Source organism: Chamaea fasciata, unplaced genomic scaffold (assembly GCF_029207755.1).
Source record: "Chamaea fasciata isolate MVZ Bird 193981 ecotype frontalis unplaced genomic scaffold, bChaFas1.0.hap1 SCAF_9, whole genome shotgun sequence".
In the NCBI taxonomy this organism is placed as follows: Eukaryota; Metazoa; Chordata; class Aves; order Passeriformes; family Sylviidae; genus Chamaea; species Chamaea fasciata.
Genome location: NW_027094094.1, coordinates 17,657,836 through 17,680,913, shown reverse-complemented (window position 1 = coordinate 17,680,913; position 23,078 = coordinate 17,657,836). Strand labels below are relative to the sequence as shown.

Genomic DNA, 23,078 nt, shown 5'->3' with positions numbered 1-23,078 from the left:
GCCACAGCTATATGACTTGAAGACTTAGTGTCTCAAGTAGAGTATCAGCTTGTGCAAAACTCCCAAATTAAATAATGACTGTTGGCACTACTCTGCTTTTTCTGTTGTTCTGACTGCTAAAACAGGGATTTGACGCAAGTATAAGTTCACATATTCTGCCTTTTCTTCTGCAATCACTTTTTACCCCTTCCCAACATCAGTTAATTCTCTCTTATCTTTAGTTCTTTATATCATCGGTTTGCTTGCAAGAAAAAGCAAATTCCCAGGCATCCCCAGCCAAGTCCTTGTGAACCTACTACTGTCCACAGTCCCACACCACACATATCCAGTTATCTCCTCACACCAGCACCCCTGAGGTACCTGAGAGTCATTCTAGCTCTACTTTGGGCACTGCATCCCTTTGGCAGGAAAGAGCACACAGAGACCTTTTCTTCTGCGTAGCTATTTTGAGTTTTCATGCATTCCAAGGTAGCAGCCCCTTTGAAGGGGGTCCCTTCAGGAGCTCTTGGGCACTCAGCACAGCTTTCTGTTGCTTCCCTGGTGTCACTCTAATGAGTTTAAATATGAAGCAGCTTCAAACATACAAGGGTTTTTCCCAAAACAGGTGAATAGTCAGTGGTTTATATTCATTGGAGCATTTCAGTCAGTTTTAATCACAACAGAATATGTTTGCATCTGGTCCCAGCCCTCCAAGTCCTGCCTCAGTACTGTGGAGTAATTGAAGAATGTGATTAAAGGTAATTATTTTAATTGCTCGCTGACTGAGGAAGATTTCTGATAGTGCTGGATAGGATCTGATCTGTAAAGAAAAGGCCTTGTGCACTGTCTGCATCAGGACAGATCCCCATCAGCAGTGGTGTGAGGGGTGCTAATGAACCCACTTTGCATCCTGCAAGCAGCCTGCGGATTATGGCATGGAGGGGGCATGGGGCAGGAAAAATGAGACATACTTTTTGTGTGAATGCAGGAGACAGAATGTGTGCACTGTGCCACTTTGCTTATGATGCATTTGGGCTTGTTATTAGATCACAGTGTTCAAGCCCAGTGCAACATCACTGACTTTGCTGAGGCTCCCTTTGGTGCAGCTGTCAGTGAAAGCTGAGGTTTGTCTAGGAATTAAAGCCAGAAAGACTAGAATTGAAACCATATATATTCAAGAAGGTGAAATACTTAACATCTAACCATTCCAAAAGCAGCATTTTTGTTGGAGGCAGTAGTAGAGAAGAATGATGGTCTACTAGGTAGCTCACCCATGTTGAGCTTGGAAAACTTCGTCTGTATTCTTTGTTCTGTTGATCCTTCACTGGCCTTCGCTGCAGCACTCAGGCTGCTCCGTGTCTCACTTCCCCTCTGGGTTCAGAGTGAACATGCCTTCTTAGGACTATGTGAGTTGTTTTCATGATGTATTAGCATGAAAATTTGTACAAGTTCACTGATTTAGTGATAGGCAGGGCAAAGGCCTTTGTGATATTTTTATGTGTAACTATACAGTATCTATGGAAGTAACCACTTCTGACAACGGAAGAAAACTATACCAGAAAGCAATAAATTCAATACTTTTGGCTTAGTGACACTAAGCAGAAGTTTGCTGTAGGGTAGTAGGATCTTTTAGGAGAGCACTGGCACATGCTTGCAATGTTCTTAGGCTTCATCTAGATCTTTGCGGTGGCAAAGAGGCTATTGGAGAAAATGGACCTCTGACAGACCAAGACTGAATATTGTAATATTCCCTGTGTGTAATGAGAGCAATTTTCAGAAGTTTGGAGCCTCTATAGTTTCCATTTGTATAGTATAAACATCCTTTCTTTATCAGGTCTGCTAGCTAGGTACTTTCTTTGCTTGTGTTTTCCCATATTTGCTTGGTGAGTCAAAGAATTTTAATAATCTTTTTGATTTGATTAAGTGCAGTTGTGAGAAACAGAAAAAATATGCCTGAATAAAATGATCTGAGTTTTTATTTACAGGCATGAGAGAAGCCAAGGAAAATTCATATTGCAAATATTTTGACTATTGACATTTGCCATCCTTTCTGTTTGGGAGGAGCTGAATCAGACTCTGCTCTTCCTCATACTGCTCAGAGTGGATTTATATCACTGGGGTCTGATTTCCAGGACTCCACCCACAGGCACTTTTTAATTACCCATGCAGCTGTACTGAGTCCAGTGGATTTTTGCCTGATTTATTATCATGTGAACAAGGGCTGCACCAAGCTGTGTGACTCCTGCAGTTAGTTTTGATTTGCACTGATGCAGCTGACAGAAGGAATTGACTTGAATGATCTCACTGTTGCTGTGGCACTTGCATTGTAATTAAAGCCAAAGCTGTGTCGTTATCTCTTTAGAAATGCATGCTGTGCCTGCACCTCTTAGCTCATTTCTTGTGCCTACAACTGTCTGCTCTTCTGAATAACTCTATTCACGAGCACCATCATGTTGTTGGGCATCTGCTGTGAAGGGACTGAAGTCCAACATGACATGCTGGGGCATGTGTCCAAACCCTGACTCCAAAGAGCTTCCCACTGTTATCCATTCAAGAGAATGCCCATGAGCTCAGGGAGAGCATGGGGTGCTTAACATGGATAGGCATAACCTGTGCTGGACAGGCAAACAGGCAAGTGTAGACTGGTGCCTGTTGTGCTGGATGTTGACTGCCTGGGCTGAATCCATGATCAAGAACTCGTGAAGCTAACAGTGTCTTTTGTTCAGTTTTTTGACTGAATGCCTCCCAAATGTTCCTCTTTCATCTAGTTTTCCTTCACTGATTATTTCCAAGCACTGCTGTGTATCTTGGCCTGAATTTAGGAGTTCCTCATGCTCCAAGTGGTGCTGTTAAAGCTGGTTGTAAGAGTGGGCAAAACGGCAACTCCCTGAGGTGGCAAAAGACTGCAGCCCAATGTAAATGTGCCCAAACCTCTCAGTGACAGCAGAAGCAGTAGCTCTGAGGGTCCCTTGTGTCCAGCTGTCTTGTCTCAGTATTGCTCACCACCCCCATTCCCAGGGAGCCAAGGCATGCACCAAAAGGTTTTGAGAAATCGTAATCTATTCACCACCCCAGCACATTTGCCTGATTGAGATTACCAACCTCAATTCTCCAGGCCTTTCTCCTCTACTGCTTGTAACTTAGCATTTCTTGTTTATTTTCATCTTTATTTCCCATAGTGTACTGAAATGATGTGTAGTGAAACATTTGTTCACACAAATAAGAGAAGGTGATAGCTTCCCTCCCTGACCACATGCTCTCACTTCTGTTCCAAGTCTTAATTAAAATGATACTACAGGAAGCAAATCAATTAACAGATACCTTACAAGATGCTTCATTCATTTACACATGTACACACAATTACTTACAAGTATAAAGTTACTGCTTTAGTTTATCTGTTAGCAAATGCTGCTAATGAACTGCAGTGTTACTGAAATGGGTAACAGACACCTAGGAAACCAGGGAAAGTATTCCAAGATATCATTCTTCGCTCAAAATAAATTTTACATTTTGTTGTTCAAAATGTGTGGGGAAATTGCTATCCAGTTTCCTTTGCACATTTGACAAATGACCTGCTTTGTGAAAGTCAAAAAATGCCCATATTGAAATCCCTTTAGTTACAGTTACAAGTAGTACAGTAGCTTATTCTTTATAAAAACAAAATTCTGATACATCTGCTCTTATGCTCTAATAGCATGTTTCTTCTAAGTCCCTGGCCCAGAACATCAGTTCTGCCTGATCTGAAAGTTGGTTACTGGATAGGAAGCCCTGGTCTCCATGATTTTTCTGAGTGGTATTTTTTATTAACACTCAGTTTCTAGGTTGGAATTCAGTCGTACTATTGTTTGGGGTTTTTTTAGGTTTTGGGTTTGGGGGGGGGGGGGGGAGGGCTGTTTGTTTGTTTGTTTAAGTTGGATTAAATCTCTTATATTAGTGGAAAGCTGGAAAGAACTTTATTTGTCATGATCTGCCACACTGAGAGCAGAAACAGGTATAAAAGTGAACTTTAAGAATGTATGTAAGGTGAGAGATTTAAGAGCCCCATATGTCTTGAGCTTGAGCTAAAAGGTTATGAAGATCATATTTATTTACAGGTTGTGGACTTTGGATCTGGATGATGGTAAGTTACAATAAAATAGTGTAACAGACTGGAGTCATCCTGCATTGCTACAACATAAAGCTCTGCCTGTGAAATGCTGGGATATTAATTAAGTTGGACATGCCTTCTACCTGAGGCCCCCAAGCCTTGAAGTTCTGCTGGGTTTCCTGAGAGAAGCTCTAGGAATAGCAGAGGATGCTGGCCAGGAGTTCCCAAAGCTCCCACAGCTGATACTGGCTGCTCTGTCTGCACAAGGTGAAAGAAAAGCCTGGCTTGAAATACAAAAATCTTCCCGTTTTCTTGCACCTTGTGATGACAATATGTTATATACAGCATTCTTAAAAGAAGAGGATTAAACAGAATAGAATCTACAGCATTATTTTCTGAGACCAAAGCCACTGACTCAAAGTTTTGGTAAAAGTTGGAAAATGTTTACAGAATAACTTGGGTTTCAATTATTTTAAATTATTTAAACTACTCTAAATGTTCTGAAACAAAGCTCCAATTTTTCTTCTCATCATTCTCATTGTAAGAAGCTTATAATTGGAGCCAGGCAAAGCAATTTTGATGCAATCAAGTCCACCAGAACATATAAGGCTAGAATAAGAGTGAACATGCTGGGAAAATGAAATTATTCACAAATTCTGATTGAACTTAGTTTTATAGTAAAAAAAAATAGGGATATGGATATTCTGGAAATAAGAAATTAGCTTGTTTCTACCATGTCGACATGAAGTGTCAATAGAACATGAAAAACATAATTTCTAAATGGAAATTTTAATCTTAAATGGCCGTAATTAATTTTAAATGGTTGAAATCTTCATTACCACCTACAAAAGATATTAGTTCTGGATCTTAAAAAGATAAAACTTTAAATTAATGAAATGTTTTCTTACTAACACAAAATATGTATTTCCTGAAATAAATGAGAAGCTTTGTTTTGTTTTAACCTCAAATGAATGATTTTCCAAGTTGCTGAAATCATTATTTATTTACTTGAAATATGGGTGTGACCATGAATTCTGCTGCTGAATTATATTGCCACCTTTCTGATTACCTGGTATTTAACTGACTTTAGAAATCAATCATATAATTATCACAGAATAAAGAGGATCTATTAGTGAACAGAGCTAATCTATTTTTATTTTCCTCATACAGTTCCTTCATATACATGCTGAGGGTCCTTTTGGGTGTAGGTGATTGAAGTTAGCTGCACTATAAGGTCTTCCTGTAAACAGTCAATCAGCCTTTCAACTAAAGAACAAAGAAAAGGATTGGTAAGATCCCTGCCCGTGCACAAGAGACTTCTATTGATCCTCAGACCAGGTAACTGTTGATTGAAAAAGGGTTATTGATCTCTTGTACTTTGGTTTCTTATTGCTTTGCTGTCATCTGTGAAAAGAAAGAAAAATCATAGGTTAACAATAACTCTCTGGCCTTGGTTTTACCTGGATTATCCCAGGTAAAACATCATTGTAAAAGCTGAGCTGGGAGATACTCAGATAAAAATCACAGGAATTCTAGAAAATTATTAATGGAGATGCTGAAGTTACATTCCTGAAGTTCCTTTCACTTTTCTTTTACTAGATGTTTCTTTGTACCTTTGTAGGAATCTGTTTTTTCTAAGTGAATTAACGGAACAAATGCATGCTAGTGGCTGTTGTAGTGACTTCCAGATGCCCTTGTCACTGCTGGGTAGGAATCCACTAGCGGCAAGCCATGCATTTTTAGGTAGCATCCCAGTGCTCCCTGTATTGCAGACACTGGACTGTTGTCATCTGGGGTACTTCCCAGTACTGCCTTGCCACAGAGTGGGGAGCAGCTCCTGGATCCCTCTTGTGGATGCATCTTCCCAGGAGTTTATTACTTCGAGTGCCTGCTGCTGTGGGGCAGCTGCACAGGGCAGCTGTGCAGTGTGCCTGGGCCTTATGCTAGGGTATTCCAGGTAAACCACTGGGAAGCTGTGGGACAGCACAGTTTAATTTCCTGCCTTAGCCCATGCAGACTGCCCAGCAGATCTGGGCTGTCAGCAGGAGCTCAGGGTAACCCCACAGCCTTTATTGCTGTGTGACCCTTCCCTAGGTGGATGTGCCTCTACAACTTTGGGTCTGCCCATTACTGTCACTCCACCTCCCTGTGCCTCCCCCTTCCCCCAGAAAATACCTCTTTTGGCTTGATCCCGAGTTTGACCTGCAAAGTGTAGAGAATGAGCTATTAATTGTGACTTTCAGAGCTGTAATAAAAGATGAGAATTCAAATGAGTAACACATTAGAGTTGTGAAAATGTAGGAACTTTTTAATCTTTACTTCTCTAAATCGTTTGCTCAGTTTTGCTCCATCTAGTGTCAGTGCTTGGGAACACGATCTTGTCATGCAGCCCTCGACTTGTTTATATTAAATCTCACAACTCCACGTGGAAATGAACTTCATCACAGTCCCATTCCTACAATACTACTTAAGCATTTTCTGGTGTCTTTGCTAAAGAAAGATGTCACAGGAGATTTGGTGGGCAGGGACAATGCTTCACATAATTCGCCTCAGCCTTTTTTTCCTTCTCTGAGAGAAATTTTGTCACTTGTGTCCTTTAGAATGCTCTGCCAAAATTTCCTATTCACTGAAATTCACTGCCTTGTTAGTGTCTGTAAGATTCTGATTCTCATCTTTGCAGGCTGACCTGGGCAGACAGTCCATGGGAGACCATATGGTGAGATATAGATAGGCTGGAATCAGAGGCATTGTTTCTGTTCTGCTCCTTTTCCTCCCTTATTTCTTTCTCTGGTTTGGGCTGGGGTGAGTCGGCACAGCTCTGTAAGGCAGCAGTGCCTGCACTGTCCTGCAGCACAGTCACAGCTGAGTTCCTGTTCTGCCTGCTTTGCCCAGCCCTTGGGAGCTTCCAGGGCAGCCAGGGAAGGTGTCTGCGGGAATGCAGGGACAAAGGCTCACCTGTACCTGCCTGACTGCCTGCAGACTGGTGACCACCCTGGAGGTACCAGGGGCTTGTCTCAGCCCTCCTTTGCCCATGCTGCTCTGGCCCTTTGTGGACACAAGGGATTCCTTTTAGCGACACAGCTCTGACATTACCCAAGAGGTAACAGTTATGCAGTAATATTTTTCAACTTGTTCCAATTTGTGGCAACTCTTTCCCAGAAAGGAGAGGCATTTCAAAACATAACCACAGACCAGATATAGGCTGTGCTTATGAACTTTTCAAAAATTTTTTCACACAAAGTAACAGACTTTAGCCTGTGAAGTGCTACACAAATTTCTGCCTGTATCTGTAGCCAGTTTAAAAAAATACAGTATTTTTCCCACTTCTAACAACAGATTAGAACAGGCCAGTGCAAAGTGATATGAGTTAACTGAATCAGCAATGGATTAGGTTCAGGGATGCTCTCCTGCCTGTGTCACAGAAGAAGAAGCTGGCAGGGAACAGCTAAGAAGGGCAGTTCCTAAGTGATTGCCTAAGTGGCCTAATCCTAAGTAACTCAATTCTCTGCATATAAAAAGAGAAAAGAAGAGACTGGATGGGAGGCCAGTGCTCTTCTCCATGTAGTCCAGTGCAATCAGTAAGTCACCCCCAGACAATGGCTGTCTTGCTGATGCTCTCAGGCAATCTTCTCACTGTTGACAGTGCCAGTTTCTGCAAGACAGGACAGCCCAGCCTTCCCTGGTACCTCAATTGTAATATTTTACCACTTCCCTTGAGCCAGATGTCCTTGAACAACCTGATACCTCTGAAAATTATTTTTATGTTCTACCACATTGATTTTTGGCAGGGCCAGGCCCCTGAGGCAATAGAGAAAGGTGACTGCCTGAGCAGAACATACAGCTATGCTAGGAAGGGGTGGAAGTGAAGTAGGCCTTTCTCTAGAGATGGGATGTCCTTTGCTCCCATGCTTTGCTCTCCTCCAGGGAGTCATGGAAGCTCATTCACAAACACTTAAAAAAAGTCCATTTCTGCCTACAGGATTAGTTATTCTTCTTATCCCCAGCTCCCCCTCTCCTGTACCAGCACAAGCATTTCAATGTCTGTGTGGTAAATAAAACATGGGAGTGGGCCAGGTGTTCTTTTAATGCACACACAGAAACACATACAAAAACCTAATTACTTTTCAGGCAGTGGTTTTCTGGGGTTTTCCTTTAGAAGACTATACAAATTTTCCATTGACTCTGTGATCCTCTGCAAAGTGTCTTTAAACCCCATTTAAATCTGTATGGAAAGCCTTTAAGCCTATAAACTTCTGTGAACTGCTGAGAAATACACCACAGATCCCCAAGAATTTGCAGCTGAGAAGCAGAAGTCAGCATCACTTTGTGGTACTCATTGATTTCTTTCAGCTTTCTATTTGTTCTCTGACTCTAGGGTTCAAAGTACACATGGAATATGGAGGGTGGATGATTATAAGCAGCAAACTGGAGAAGAACAAACAGCAGGGCTGATACTTAGTACAGCTTGTTCAACTCTTGGACAGTAAAAAATCAGAGAACTGAAATAAAATGATGCGATAGACTGTACACATGGTCTTAAAAAAGGATCTGTAAATAATTGTATTTTCTGACAAAAACTCCTAGGATCTGAAATCAGTGATTCCTTCTTCGTAAGTTTCGTGTGAACTTGTGTGCAGAAATTAAATATGATACACAAAAACCCATGAGTTGGAATATGCAGGAGTTCTAATTTGAAGCTGTTCTTGTCTGTGGTACTCTTGAGTCTCTTGCATCAAGAGGCCCTGATTTGTGTTGGTTTTAAGCTGTCCTTTAGCTATCATAGCAGCTTTCATTCCTAGCTAATCCCATGTTGTCACTTCTCTGACAAGCCCTAGGCAACACAAAGCCACTCAGTTTGTTTGGCAGACTGGTGCTGCCAGGGAGCAGGAGGCTCTTTGCTCAGTGGCATCTAATATTTGAGTTATCCTGGGTGCCTGTTGACAGGGGCAAAGAGGGTACTCTTCCAGAAACATTTATCTTCCTTTGTTGTTGTTGTTGTTGTTGTATCCAGACTTGCAGCAGCTCTAGGGAAGGGTAGAATTACTTGTTTAGTGCTGGAATCATTTGCACCAGCAAGTTTGCCAGCAGTGACCAGGATGGCTGTGGAAGGAATTGCCTCTGACAGGTGTCTGAATATTACCAGGAAAGCATTCTCCTGACTCAGCAGGTTTGGCACTAACTCTTACAATCAAATTATTTAGAGCTATTCAAGACTAGCCCCAAACAGGTGTGCAGAGGGGTAGGAAGGAGTAAGGATTCTTCCCTGTTTGGCAGCTGTGAAAAGGTCAACCACAAAGGCAGTCCCCAGATCCAAGGGGAGAACAGGCGCCCTGGGCGAGGTACCCTCCCAGGGAATGTGGAGGGTGGCCAGAGAGGAGCAAAAAGTAGCCAGAAGTGTGGCTCTGCCCATCAGGCTGGTAGTTGGCATCAGTGAGGTTGCTGTATCCTGGAAACGGGTTTAATGAATTAATCTCACCCCTGCAGTTTGTGCCATACCTATGTGTGTAGTACATATATGTATATATATAACTGTCTTTCAGGGGCTCTGTGTGTCTGTATTCCCTCAATCCAGGAATCGTGCTAAGGGAGCTGAGAGCCTACAGAGTGTCTTACTGCTGCTTTTTAAAGCCTGCTGTCCCCAGCATAGTGCAAAGCTTAATGTCCTTGATTTTGAAGTGTGTGATAAAAAGATTAATTTCATTTTATGGAAGGGGTAACCTGAGCCACTGACTTGTCCAAGGTTGTTCAGAAGAGCAAGTTCAGCTAGACAGGGCAGTGACAGAAGTAGGAAGAAAAACCACTTTATTTCTCTAGTGGCTGGTGACTATTGCATCGACACAGATGGGTATTGACATTTTGTTTATGCAAATGTATATGCACTAGGAGGTGAGACAGCTATTTCTGCTGAGATTATTTGCCCATTTTTTTTAATATTTGCGCACACATGGAGTTGTTTAGATCATCTCTACTCGTACTTTAATTTATTTGCAATAGTATGCATTATTAAGGCATTTGTGAAGTTTTAAACGTTTTCCTTTAAATCCGTTCTCAAGATGCATGCTGAGGAAACCTAAAGGAGTGAATGAATACAGCCTTTAGCCTATCGACCACCCACTAATCCCTACAGTGCTGAGAGAGGAATTGGCCCTATTCTGCTGTATCAACAGGGCCAGATTTGTCTTGTGCAGGTGGTATCTACTCAGTGAAGTGCAAATGCACTTCTGCCTGAGAGGACTGGAGCCTTCCAAGTTTATCTTCCACTCTCATTCTCCTGACAGTCCTTCACTAGTGGTTTTAGGCCATGGTGGCAATGAGAAGAGAGGCTCTGTAGTCAAAACAGACTTCACAGGAATAATTTGTGACTGATTTTGCAAGGCTTATTTGGATCATTGAAGAGGTTAAGTGTTGTTGCTCAGTCTCTTTTTCCTTATATGTAAACCACTAACAACTTCTGAAAACTTTGTTGACATGATGACTGAATTGTATGTAGAATATCCTACTTGCCAGAATTAAAGACCTTGTGAGGGTCTGCTTAGGAAACTAAGAGTGGCAAGTGATAGAACAGCTTAGGATATCACTGAATGTTATCATGAGAGTCCATTCACACAGAGGTGTCAAAGATTCTGCTGAATCTACATGACTGGTCTGCTACAAATCCAAGATGAAACCGACTGCATAGTTTAAAAGGAATATTCCTGGGAGAGAAAAAGAAAAAACAGAGTTGTTTTAGGAGAGTAAAGATAGATGGAGGCAACTTGCTGCCAGGGTGTGGGCTGAATTTACAGTGTTACCTGTGAATAGCTGGCACAATATTTGAGAAGCTGCAATGCGTTTCAGTGCCCAGCATCCTGGGAAACCCGTGCTCTCCATATTGACCCTTTTCCCTTGTGCACCACTCTTCCAATGACACTCTCAGACAAGGCCAAAGTCTCCTTTTTTTCAATTTGTATTTACTTATGAATTTTGGTTTGTAAATTTTGGGACCATTTTCCAAAGGACTCTCACATGTGGCTTTCTCAAGTACCCACTCCAGCATCAAAACTAGATCTCCAGTTTATTTGTAGGCTCAGACTCAGGTGACTGACAGATTGTCTCTCATTTGCAGGTGATGGGACCCATGTCGATGTTTTTGGCTTCCTGTTAGTTAAATGATGCATTCTGCAATTCACAGTGTTATAGACCAAGTTGGACTATCTGGATCAGAAAGAACTCATCTCCAAAACAAGATGTTTGTCTTTCTACCTGACTTTAAACCTGTTTGAAGGATGTGGTATTTTTAGATCAGATCTTGTTCACTGTCCCTGCCTATCAGGCTACAGATCTGAACATGACGAAATGCTAGGAAAAAGACTCTTGGTTCAGATGTTTAGGCTGCCACAGTTCTGAGAGTTAGAAGAAATTGCAGCTCAACACTAAAACCTGCATACGATTGCCCAAACCTAGTCTTTTCCATGCCATCCATCTATGATGTTTATATTTTCAAAGGGGATGATTTCACCTCCTACGCTATGCGTGGCACTGTTTTTAGAGATTTTTAGAAGCTATTTGAGGCTTTCAAGGTGCAGTTACATTCTAAGAACTCTTCCATTCACCTAAAGAATGCTACAATTCTCAAAAGTATCTTGTGTTTCTCAAGCACAATCTAGCAAAGGAGAGAGAAGTTTGTCCCTTAGAAGTCTGGAAGGAACATATAAGAGAATATTTAGATGAGGCTTTGGGTAGGAAAAGAAAATCACCAATACTCTTGGCAAGCACCTCCTAAGCTCCTCCTCTCTTCCATAAAACATCAGAGGAACTTGTGTAGTGCATTTAAAACCTGATTTTCTACTGAATGATTTACATGGAGTCCTGAATGATTTACATGGGATCCTGTAGAACCCATTGAGTGGCACGGGGTATTTTGTGTCTGCTGTTGCCCAGGATGTGTTGACAACACATTCATTTGTGGCAGGTTTCAAATATGTACCTTTTCCTTTTTAGTAAACATTCTCTGTCTCTCCACCCTTATCCTTGTCTCTGTGTCTCTTTCTTTGTCTCCTGTCAAAATAAATCTGGCTGACATGCACTGTAGTTAATTCAAAATATTGCCAGCATTAAATGTGCCCAGACATTTTTATGAATACATTAAACTTGCATGAAATTTTTAGGCATTATAATTTACCAAGCTTACACCAAAATGGCATTTGATACTGACATGAGCTATTAATTAAAAAAGAGGAAGTTAAATAATTGTCAGTTGACATATAAATTGCTGTTTTGTTGGCTGACAGAATCTTGCCTCAAGCCTTTTTCTTCTCAAGTGTTAGTAAATATCCCATTGAGTTTAAGGGCAACCCATTGTGAATTGATTGTTTAAGTCTCAGTGTTATGTACCTGACTAAATAAAGTGGTAAATTCTGTTAATTATTTCACAATGAGATGTCAGTGTCATGTGGGTATCAAAACCCTTGTGTTTTAAGTATTTTGGAAATTATCAAGGGGAATGCATCTGAATATTTCCTGATTTTAGTGAAAATCTGTTCTTGAAAGGGGTCAGTTAGGTTCAGTACCAGCTAATTGGGGTTCTGACACAGAGGATGATTATCTGCATGAACACCTTGATGGTGTACGAGGCTGAGCAACTCCAGGAACTATGAAAACACAGTGCTGGGTGATGCCCACTCAGAGTATTTCCCAACTAGGGAAATACTGAGTGGCTAGTGGCATTTGTTGGAATAATGATGTAGAATTTAAAATAAAATTTGGCTGAAGGTGAATTTGGTTGAGTATTTTATCAGTTGGATTAAGTATATTTTACCTGAACAAGCATTAGTAATCATCCCTGGTCAAGCGAAAAATTGAAGCTGTTTGCAGATTTGCCAGTTCTTCTCTCCAATCCTAAAGGGATGGTGTCTCTTAACACTGAAGATTTCAAGTTGCCTTTCCCTGAGGGATTCAGGATGGCTCTATGGTTGGTTGGAATAAATCAAGTGATTTCAGATAATAGACTTCACCTTATCAGAGGGTTTTCTAGGACTAGCCACTGGTCTAAAAAGCCCATGAATTAGAATTCCCTAGGGAACTGAAGCAAGTAGGTAAAATCAACTTAGGCCTAATTATCATATGTCTCTCTGGTGACCTGAATAAATCCTGCTGAGGATTAGTTTATTAGGGGCACTTTTAAATGTTTCTGTGGCTCTGGTAGTGTTTTTACTGCCAGAGGTTTCCTCAAAACCAGTAGAAGGCTATTCTGTTTCCACAGATTATTACCAGCATTATAGAATCCCTTATTGACCTCTACCAGAGAGTAATATATAGATGCCCTGAAGTGAATGAGAACAAAGATTTGCTAGTAAATTACTGACTACCACAGAAGAGTTGAAAAATACACTGATAAGGAAGTGACAGTGGATTTCTAGTTTTTTTCCTACTTAGCCATAAAGGTTTCATCTTTAACATAAATAGTTTTGCCTCAAAACATTGTGGAATTAGAGTTTCTTTCACTGGTCAGTGTCAGTGAGTCTAAGGCAAAACGTTTGCGTGTTGTGTCACACTTCCAGCCTTAAGACCAGAATTTTGTCATGAAACTAGAAATTTCCCTCTACCTTTTAGCAAATGCTTGTAGACTGGGACAAGGAAACATCAGAGGTCAATGTAAGGTAACCATTAAAGACATTAAATTTTGCTGCCACCACAAAGTCAATCACTTCCCCTAGAAAGATCAGAGGATGATGTAATAAATGTTCAGACTGTCTCTGAAGGAAAATACGACACATAATAAACAGCAAAGAGAGCTAGAGAAGTCCAGTGTGGAACAGTTCATAGATCATCCTGTCTGCATTTTACCCAGGCAGTAAATCTACCATTATCTTCTGTGTTTTTTCTTGTCTTTGTCCCTCTCATCACTTTGTTCTCTTTTCTTTTTGACTCTGGGCTCTGGCTTTTCTGTTCTAGCTTAGCTCTTTCTCGTTCATTGTTCTGTCTATACTGTCCTGAAAGCACCATAAATTTACCAAGTAGTCCATGTTTGTTCTTCTCACCTTATAATAGTTCTAATCCATTTTAGGTTAATGCCCAGAAATTGCCAGTCTTGTCAGACAATGGTGTGTTATTAGAAAGGAAACAGATTTTGCCAGTTGCCACTGAAGGAGTGTCTCCCTGGGAAAATAACACATGCTTCAGGACTGGGGCCCTTCTCTGTCAGGCACACAAAACATTGAAGCTGCTGTTGCAAAGGGTGTCCTTGATTTGGTTTTTAATTCAGTGCTGTGCTCACTTTATGAGGAATGGCTGTGGTGGGGACATTCTTCTATCCAGCTCTCTGAGAGAGGCCAAAAGCCATTTTTGAGATCATAGAGTACAGCTGTTGTCTTCACTTGATGAGAATGCTTGTTAATTAGTGTTTGGGGTTTTTCAGTTTTTTAGTCACTTATAAAATGTCTCAAAGGGACACAAAAAAGTGTCCACATCTGTAGGTTACCATGAGCCAACAGACAACTCGAGCCAACAGTCCAGTGTCTCTGCTCCTGTACATCCCTTCCCCATTGCCTGTCCCTGGGAGAGATGCAGAGTGGTCAGAGTATTGCCTAAGAAGGTTGGCACTGCTCTCCTGCTGGTGAACTGGTCAGGTCCTCAAACCCTAAAATGGTCTTACTGTTTCTGGGTAAGGGGGAGGAGGGTGAAGGGCAAGGAGGCAAGGAGGCATCTCTTCAAGCAGGTGACTCTGACTTGTAAGAGCTCAGAGTGAAGAGAGTTTTCAGAACTGAGATGCCAACACCTTAGATGAAGCCATTTTACCCAGAGATTGCTGTTATTATACGTAGCACAAACAAAAAAAAAAAAAACCAAACCCAAGCTTCATTGCAAGTGTTTGAAGGATTTTCATTTTTAAAAGGATCTCAGTCTTCTGGGTTCTCTTGTGTATTTCTGAAATGTTAAAATGCTGTTAGAAGAAAATGTCTTTTTCCATGCAGATTCACTAGATATCCCAGTCCTCTGGAGGCTTACCATGTGTGTTATGTACAATCATTCAAACGTGGGAAGCATCATGCATAACAAGAGAGAGAAATTAAAAGTTGTGCATAACAGAAAACACAATGACTCTTACCTTCTATCCATTTTGCTCTCTGACTCTATAAAGTGAGAAGAAAAAAGTGTGGTTAGTTGAGAAACAAGGAACAGAGTGGTGATAGGTCTCCACAGAATTTGTGAGAAGGCAACAAGGAGTACATAGTTACAGATGGTTAAGATCCAGCCATCCTTTCTGAGGCAAAAGTCTTTGGTATTAGTTGTGTCGTGCAACCTTCCTAAAGCCCTTTTTGATTATTCCAGTTGGAATATCTCATGACAATTTTCTCAGAGCTGTATCTTAGCTAATACTTTGCCTGGTTTGAGTTTGGTTGTAGCATATCCTCAGGGTATCATGAGAAACAACTTTGGGGCTAAAGGGTAGACTTGGTTATAGTGAAATGTGAATCTGCAGTTCTAGGCAGTCCAGCAATTCAGACACTTTTAAATTAGTTCTTCACAGGAAAACCAGAGCTGTAGTACATACACAATTGCTAACACTGAAGATCAGATCTGCTGTAGCAGAAGATGAGGAGAGCTAGATCTATGGAAAAGGGATCAGGAGTATTGTTTTCTTACCTCCAAAGACACTGTCAATCACTTTGGCTCTGATCATGCAGATTATTACTGCTACAAAACTGATTGCTAGAACTGCTCCCAGAGTAACTCCTATAATAACATATGTGTAATCTGCAAATATTGAAAACAACTCAGTGAGTATACACCATTAAAAAATAAATACACTATTTGAATTTCAGATGTAACAAAGTTTAAATGCATACCTAAAAAAAAAAAAAAAAAAAGTTGAGCCAGAGTAGATGGCTGAGAGGAGTCTAAGTCTATTCTTTCAAACCCCTGCATGCTATGAATCCCTGTGAACCTGTGGCTAAGGGGCTCAAGGGTGTTTTATGATAATTAACAACTTCACCTTTTGGTCTGTGCAGGTCTCAGCTGAGTTTTAGAGCCAGGGTTTTACTTTTGCCCCAAAAGCAAAATCCCCCATCCACACCCCTTTGCCAATCTGCATCCTTCCAAACTGTTATTGCTGCTTCCAGATATGCACACTCACATTTCCACCTCCCAGTCCCTCGCCTCCTGCCTTGCCCAGCTGTTCTGCTTCTGTAAGTCTTTGCTGGGAGGAAGGAGGATTTTAAACTATGTCTTGTGATTTGGCATCACTGTGTGTACATAAGGCAGGAGGGCGCCTGTGTTCAAGATCTGAGTCCCATGCTCTGTTCTCATACACATAATTTAAAGTGTCAGTCACATGACAGGACTCTGCAGCACTAGGCAACTACAAACTCACAGTGCTTATCTTCTACACATAAAAAGTGAACAAAGTGTTCTAAGGACATTCAGTTTTGTTATTTTGCCTCTAACTTACTGTCTGGAAGTGAAAATCCCACCATGGACTCACCTATTTCCTCCTCTGCGTTTTCAGAAGCATGCACCTTTGCTCTCCAAAGATCTGGAATGGAAATATTTGAGCCTGTTAGGACATTGAGCAGAATGCCATTTCTGGTTTTCTAAGTTGATTCGAATAAATCTTAAGAGAGAATCCGAGGCTTCCTTCAGTAGTGAAATGTTACCAGTCAAGTTAATGAGGGCATCCTAGAAATGTGGCCACACTGTGCCAGTTTTTGACCAGAAGAGAAAATACAGTTCCAAAATTTTATATTGCCTTAGCACTGTTTCCATGGTTTGGTCTCTGCAAGAGAGCTCTACACAAGAGAAGCTGCTATAAATCAAGGAAAAGATTACAGATTCACTAAAGCTAATAAAGCATGCTAATAAGTGAGGATATGGCATAGCCCAACACCCCTTTCAAGAAAACACAAATCCCAATCCTGCCTTTAGTTCCAGTTTTCAGAATGTGATTTATTGCTGGCAGAGAAGAGTCTTTGCCTCTTGCAAGCAAATTGTGTGAGCTGGAAGCAAACCTTTCCAGAGAATTCTACACCAAGTTCCCTGTTCATGAAAAGGACACCTCCTGGCTCTTCCCTTCTGCATAAAGCCACTGAGCCATGGTGCCTGATGCTCAGAGTGTGCAGGCCTTAAAATGGAGTGGCTCTGAAGAAAACAATTCATTCCCACATGCTTTAGGAAGAAAACAGAATCAACAATTTTAAAAAATGAGAAAAGGGAGATGTCACGTTCAGTTTTAATGTTGCTTATTATAGGAAATTGTTAAAAATGTACACACAGATGTTTTTCAAGGATATTTCCACCAAAGCCTTTTCAAGTAGCTCCAAATGATGTAACTGATGTGTAACTGCATGAGGTGCTGGACCATGAGGAGGCTTTACAGGCAGGTGTGACTCCTGCATTAACAACCTGTGTGCTGCTAAACTCCTGTCTCCTGCACATGCTTCAGGCAGAACAGAAAGTCACTGCTCTTTGGCCAGGGTGACAGTACATGTGGCACCTGCTGGGAACATAGCTGCTTTGCACACAACATTTTCTTTTCACTGGCATTCCCCACCATAGCAGGGAATTGGGAGTGAGTATTGTCTGGCTGAAACCCAAGAAGAATTTCAATGTCTTAAATGCACTCAGTTTTCCTACTGCTAAGGCGTCCAGCATCATAAGTCCCAGCCCCTCTCCTCCACTTTTTGTGGAGAAATAATTTTATTTTCTTGAGGTTTTGGGGTCTGGACTTTCATTTGTTGTCCAGTAAAATAAATTCTAGAAACATGACTGCTTTTAAACTTGAAGCATAGTCCTTACATTCCAAAACAAGGCATTTTGGTATCTTTATAGAAATAATCTTTTGTCTGTTTTTCAGACTGCTAAAACTCTTGAGCTGAGTGTGGGCCCTGGGGCTTCCAGGGTTATGTCAATAAAATCTGATATATTGGGTGGCTTACAACAGATCTGTTTTTATTTCCTGGTCTTAATTTTCTATTCCCAAATTTTAATAAATTACAAACCAAACTTCAAAAATCTGGAGAAGAGCTTAAAAAAATCTTGAGTTTTAAAGCAAATATATTTTGAGAACTATAAGACAGAGCTGAAAGTTCTTTTTTATTTGCCAAACTTTTCTTCATAATGAAAATATCTGGAAACTTATTTTGTACAAGTAGAAATGTTTTCTCTCCAAAACCTCCATGACACTCAGAAGAGGAGTTGTTAGGAGCAGAGAATCTATGCTTATACTGGTTATACTAAATGACCAAAATCAAAGTTATAAAGATAAAGAAATTTAAAGAGAACAGAAAGCTCTAAGGCTACACAATGGGCATTAAAAGCATAGCTTCTGTTTTTCCATATTAAATACCAGTCTCTTTGCTCTTGCCTGTGATTTTATTTCATTATAAATTAAAAAAAAAAAAACTTTCTTCCATCCCCTTAATTATTCTTTGTGCTCGTATGAAGAATGTTTTAAATTCAAGCGTAATAAAAGTGATATTGTATTACTTTTATTATCCTAATGATCATAATACATAGACCTTAATGTATGCTTTCTAATGGAATTAAACCAGTGACAGATTATGTGTTTTATGGCAGAAATAATATTTTACATGGAATATTTTATGTAGGTCAGTTTAATATATTGAAATTAAATTATTAGTTTCTTTTTTAAAAGGAAGGGAAATTCCTAAAAACCCACAAGACTAAAGAGAATATTTTCAATTCATATTTTCAATATGCTTTTAATTAAGGTTTAATATCATTTACTGGATGCTGCTTAAATACCGTTTGCTTTCAAAGACAGAGTTAGGTGGATTCTATTTGTTTCAGTTTTTTCTAGGGTGGAAATAGGTGGATTAACTAATTCAAATACGTGTTTTTCTGTTTGATCTTGATCTTATCTGCAATTTAGACCTATTGAGGATGTACAAAAACCACCCATGTGGGGGGGTTAGAAACGATGCCTTAAGCTCTGCGGTGCTCTAGTCCCAGTGCTGGATTTCTGACTCTCTCTGTACAGAGTTCAGACCAACACTCACATCTTGAATAAACCCTCTGGACTCGCAGAGTATTTGCTCCTGTGTGGAAGAGCCTAGCCAATGAATTTGATACCCACGCTTGAGTGACTTGCGGATCATTTTTCAGAGCGGCTCGAAGCAGGTGGCGGTGCTGTTCCCTGTGCTGTGTGCCCGTCTCGGGCACGGCGTGCGGCCGGCACGGGGATGGGGATGTGTCCCGGGCTCTGGCAGCCCCGGGAGCCTGCTGAGACACCGGCCTGCCATTCTGGGGGACATCGTGGTGAGTGTGTTGTTGGCAGAGCTTGCAGGTGAGGCTGCAGGCTGGATGGGTGCTGCCGTACAGGTGGGGCAGTGCAGAAGGAGGGGCGGAGAATCCGCAGTGGGAGCCTGCGGGGAGCGGCGCGGGGTGAGCTGTGCCGGAGCCAGGCTCCCAGAGGGGAAACTCCTGCTGCAAACACAGCCCAGCCCGCTGCGGTCACCCGCTGCAAGGTACAGCTCCTGAGCGAGCGATGGGCCCGCAGATATATACACACAGGGCTGAGAGCCGCTAGTCTGTGATCTCGGTGTAACTCTGGGCAGAGCCAGCCCTGCCCAGAGCTGCTGCACGCAGAGCTGAGCCGAGCAGAGAGCAGCTTCTGTGTCACACTCTGGTGCCTGTGCTCTCTGCGACACAGCCACAGAGCTCTGCTCACGCGGTGGCTTCCCCAGAGGTCAGCTCAGCCAGGAAAATGGTGCAGAATGCAATTTGGGCATAAAATCAGGCAGCAGGAAGAGCTCAATTTCCCCACCGGATTAGGTATTGAAAACCATTCCCAGCCATAACCTGCAGTGATAAACAGCAATTTGTGCCTCGTCTTTCTAATTACACAGCACTTGCCTTGGTCCCTTTGCTTACTACCTCCTGCTTCCACGTGACTTTTCCCCCCTTCCTACAAAAACTCATATTTCTCCTCACTGCAACAGATAATGTCTGGTCCTGTGGCATTGCAGCAGCCAGGAGCTCAGTGCCATTTATAATTGAGGCAGCAAATCGGAAAGGGAGCAAGTATCTGGGAAGCCCGGGGGCAGGGTAGAGCACTGCTGCAGATCTACGGACATCTTTGCAGATGGCGAGGCAGTAGCGGATATCCAGTGGATGCGAACTGGAATAACTGGTCTGCACGTCTCAGGTGGGGCAAACTGCCCCTGTGAGATTCCCCAAGTGTAGATGGTGATTTTCTATGAATGTCTGCACCAAGCAGGGGAGTATGGAAGGAGCTCATTATTAGGTAAAAGCCGAGGCTTTTGCCACCAGAGGGTGGTGCTTGCCCCCTTACCGAGCGTCCCTGGACGGCAGTAACCCAAGGAACTGCGGCCAGCTCCCCTCCCCGTTAGACCTCACTGTGCCAGTGTTCATATGACCCCTGCTGAGGCCTCCTCGCCCTGAGCCCCACTTCTTCCCTGCACAAAGTGGCGATGAGTAAGGATGAAGTAAGAAACAGGTTGCGAAAAAGCCCTGATTTGGGCCAGCAGGGAGCATTAGAAGCAGCGTTAGTCAGGACACTCACAGTCCAGTAAAGGAGAGTCGCAGAGTCCAAAAGCAGCTTGCAGTCAGCATGCACACAGGTCAATTTTCCCTCAAACTATAGTGAAGTACTGTTTCCTGTACAGGGAGAAGGAAATAAAGTGCTAAACGAGGTGCTCAGCAGGCTCACATCTCACCTGCAAAGCTGCAGGCATTTAACTTCACGGTGTCTTCTTGAATCCTCTGCACCTAGGATAGGAAATGTGAGCTAGAAAACTCAGCAAAATACCCCTCTGGCTCAACAATTGTTTTTTCTCCAAGAAACAAAGTTTTACACAAGATACATACAATTAAGCTGGGGAATAAAAAGCCCACCAAGCTCAGAAATAAAAGCTCTCGAAAAGAATGGACAAACAAGTAAGTTAGATCACTTACGTAAGAGGAGAAGTGCTGTTGGGGCTGATATCCAGCTTGTTAGTAAGGTCATTATGAAGTTGTGACAACAGAATGATTTCACCCGAGTGTTCATGAATTTTGCTCTTCTGCAGTGTTTGAAAAAAAAGCTAAACTAGGTCACATGATTATTGAGAAACTGCAGTCACATCCTGAGTAGTTACATTTGCAAACAGAAGTTCCCTTTTTTGGGTTTAAGTTCAGGATATAAACAGACTTGAAAATGTTTTGTGGAGAAGGTAGACAGCCCACAGTCACAGTCTGGTTCAGCTGTTCTGCTCTCTAAGGGATCTTTAAACACTAATAGTTATTTTTTACATTTCGAAAACATCCTACCACAGTGAATTTGTTTCTACTGACATCTTCTAAATCAGTGTATAAGCAAATGGATTTTCTGTCTTATAAGAACTTTCTGAGGCATTCTCTTTCAGTGTCGCTAGCTTTCTTATTAACTCAGCTTGAATGCTGTCATAATGTTTGCAGCAGAGCACGTATTTGACTATTTCCCTTTCATAATCAGCTTTTTCAGGAGTAGAGAAGCAGCTCACTATGGCTGCTAAACCACTGCAAGCCAGTTCCCAGGCAGTAACTTCTACCTAAGAAGAATGTCTTGATGCCCCTGGCCTATTTTGCTGTGTGAGGCATTGGAACAACTGTCTGAGTGTGGCAGATGTCATAGAAAGTATTTGTTACTGTTTGACCTGTAGTGTTGGTGTCCACACACACACACACGTGGGTGTGTGTGTGTGTGGGTGTGTGTGTGTGAGTGTGGGTGTGGGGGTGTGTGCAGTTCATTTTTGCTCTTTTTCTGCTCCTGGTTCTCTATGGGATCAGAGTTGGAAACACCAAAACCGAGCAAACAAAAATCTCCTCACCAGCTTAATGGGAAAGATCAGGATCCTTTTAAGAAACCTCCAGTATTTTTGTACCTCTTGTATCATCTGCAAATGATCCCATGCTTCAAGGTTCCTGAAAACCTGTTTTAGAAGTAATTACAGGAATGTCAGCTCTCTTGTTTTGTTTTAGGGTTTGGTGGTTGGATTTTTTGATTTGGGGGTGGTTTTGTTTTATTTTGCTTTAGTTGGTTTTTGTTGCTTCTGCTGGCCCAAATCAGCAGTCTCAAGTAGTTTCAGTATTTCAGAAAAGGAACTAAACATCAGAGTATTTGGATGAAATCTCTGAAGCTATTTGCTTTATTCCATTGCTACTTTTCCATGAATGCTTCAAACAGCTTGGCTAGGGGACTGCACAGAGCCGACTGCATAAGCTCCACGGTTCTTGTTCACAGCATACCTCCAGTGCAGAAAAGCACTGACCAGAATGAGACAGACTTAATATAATCCTGCTTTGTAATAGGTTTATTCTATTTCTTGACCAAATTGGGAAATGTGGTTTCAAGCATCGTCATCATTATCAGCCTTCCCTCTATTCTTCACCATCCAGCCACTGGGCAGGATATATATGTTTAATTAATTCTGCTTTTACCTTCGACCTGTAAATAGTGGGAGTAATGTCAGATTTATACGTTATGTGAGTAACAAGGATTTCTCAGGAGACCCTATCTTGGTGAAAGAGGCTAACTGTAATTTTCAGCTGTGAGTAATTGTATATAATATAATCCTAAATGATTTTTCTTCTGTAATTTCATTAGAGTTTAGAAATTTAATTAGATTTTGAATCACTCTGAAATAAAGTAGCAAAACACCCAGAGACTAAGTGCAGTGGTTATTTTGTCCTCCGAGGCCAGAATTCTTGGTCTCAAATTGGCATGTGTTCATTAGGAGGAAGTTTGCAGAAGTTCTTGATATATTATTGTCTTTCAGAATGGACTCTGAATAGGTCTTTGGAGAGCATTAGAAGAGCACACAATTATTATACAGACTCTTTTTGAGGTTTAAGATCATCTGCCTTTCATATACTTAATAAAAATATGCCTCTAAAGTTGTTTAAGAAACTGTGGAGATAGGAAAGATGCTACTCCAGTGCCTCAGTGCTCTTCCTGGTTTATTAGCAACACCAGTACCTGTGTATGATGATACAGAGAGGAGTTGTTTGCTTTACTTTAATGATTAGGTAGGTT

General features: G+C 41.5%; 2 protein-coding genes across 4 annotated transcripts in view; one reads left to right on the top strand and one right to left on the bottom strand.

The window, feature by feature from the left end:
- Positions 1 to 3,136: 3,136 nt before the first annotated feature.
- TMEM273 (transmembrane protein 273) lies at positions 3,137 to 21,083 on the bottom strand. Its single transcript, XM_066191267.1, has 6 exons — positions 20,981 to 21,083; positions 16,530 to 16,580; positions 15,692 to 15,802; positions 15,153 to 15,177; positions 6,242 to 6,268; positions 3,137 to 5,470 (listed from the first exon to the last, which is right to left on the bottom strand). Exons 1-6 carry the CDS (start codon positions 21,072 to 21,074, stop codon positions 5,467 to 5,469), a joined length of 312 nt encoding a protein of 103 aa, XP_066047364.1. The 5' UTR covers positions 21,075 to 21,083; the 3' UTR covers positions 3,137 to 5,466.
- Positions 19,221 to 23,078, top strand: part of CUNH10orf71 (chromosome unknown C10orf71 homolog) — a 44,969-nt gene continuing 41,111 nt past the window's right edge. Inside the window, exon 1 of one of the 3 annotated variants that reach the window (XM_066191263.1) lies at positions 19,221 to 19,321. The gene's annotated coding sequence lies outside the window, so the exon portion shown is untranslated. Of the gene's footprint in view, positions 19,350 to 23,078 lie in introns of all 3 variants that reach the window. The other 2 variants (XM_066191264.1, XM_066191260.1) reach the window with 2 other exon arrangements.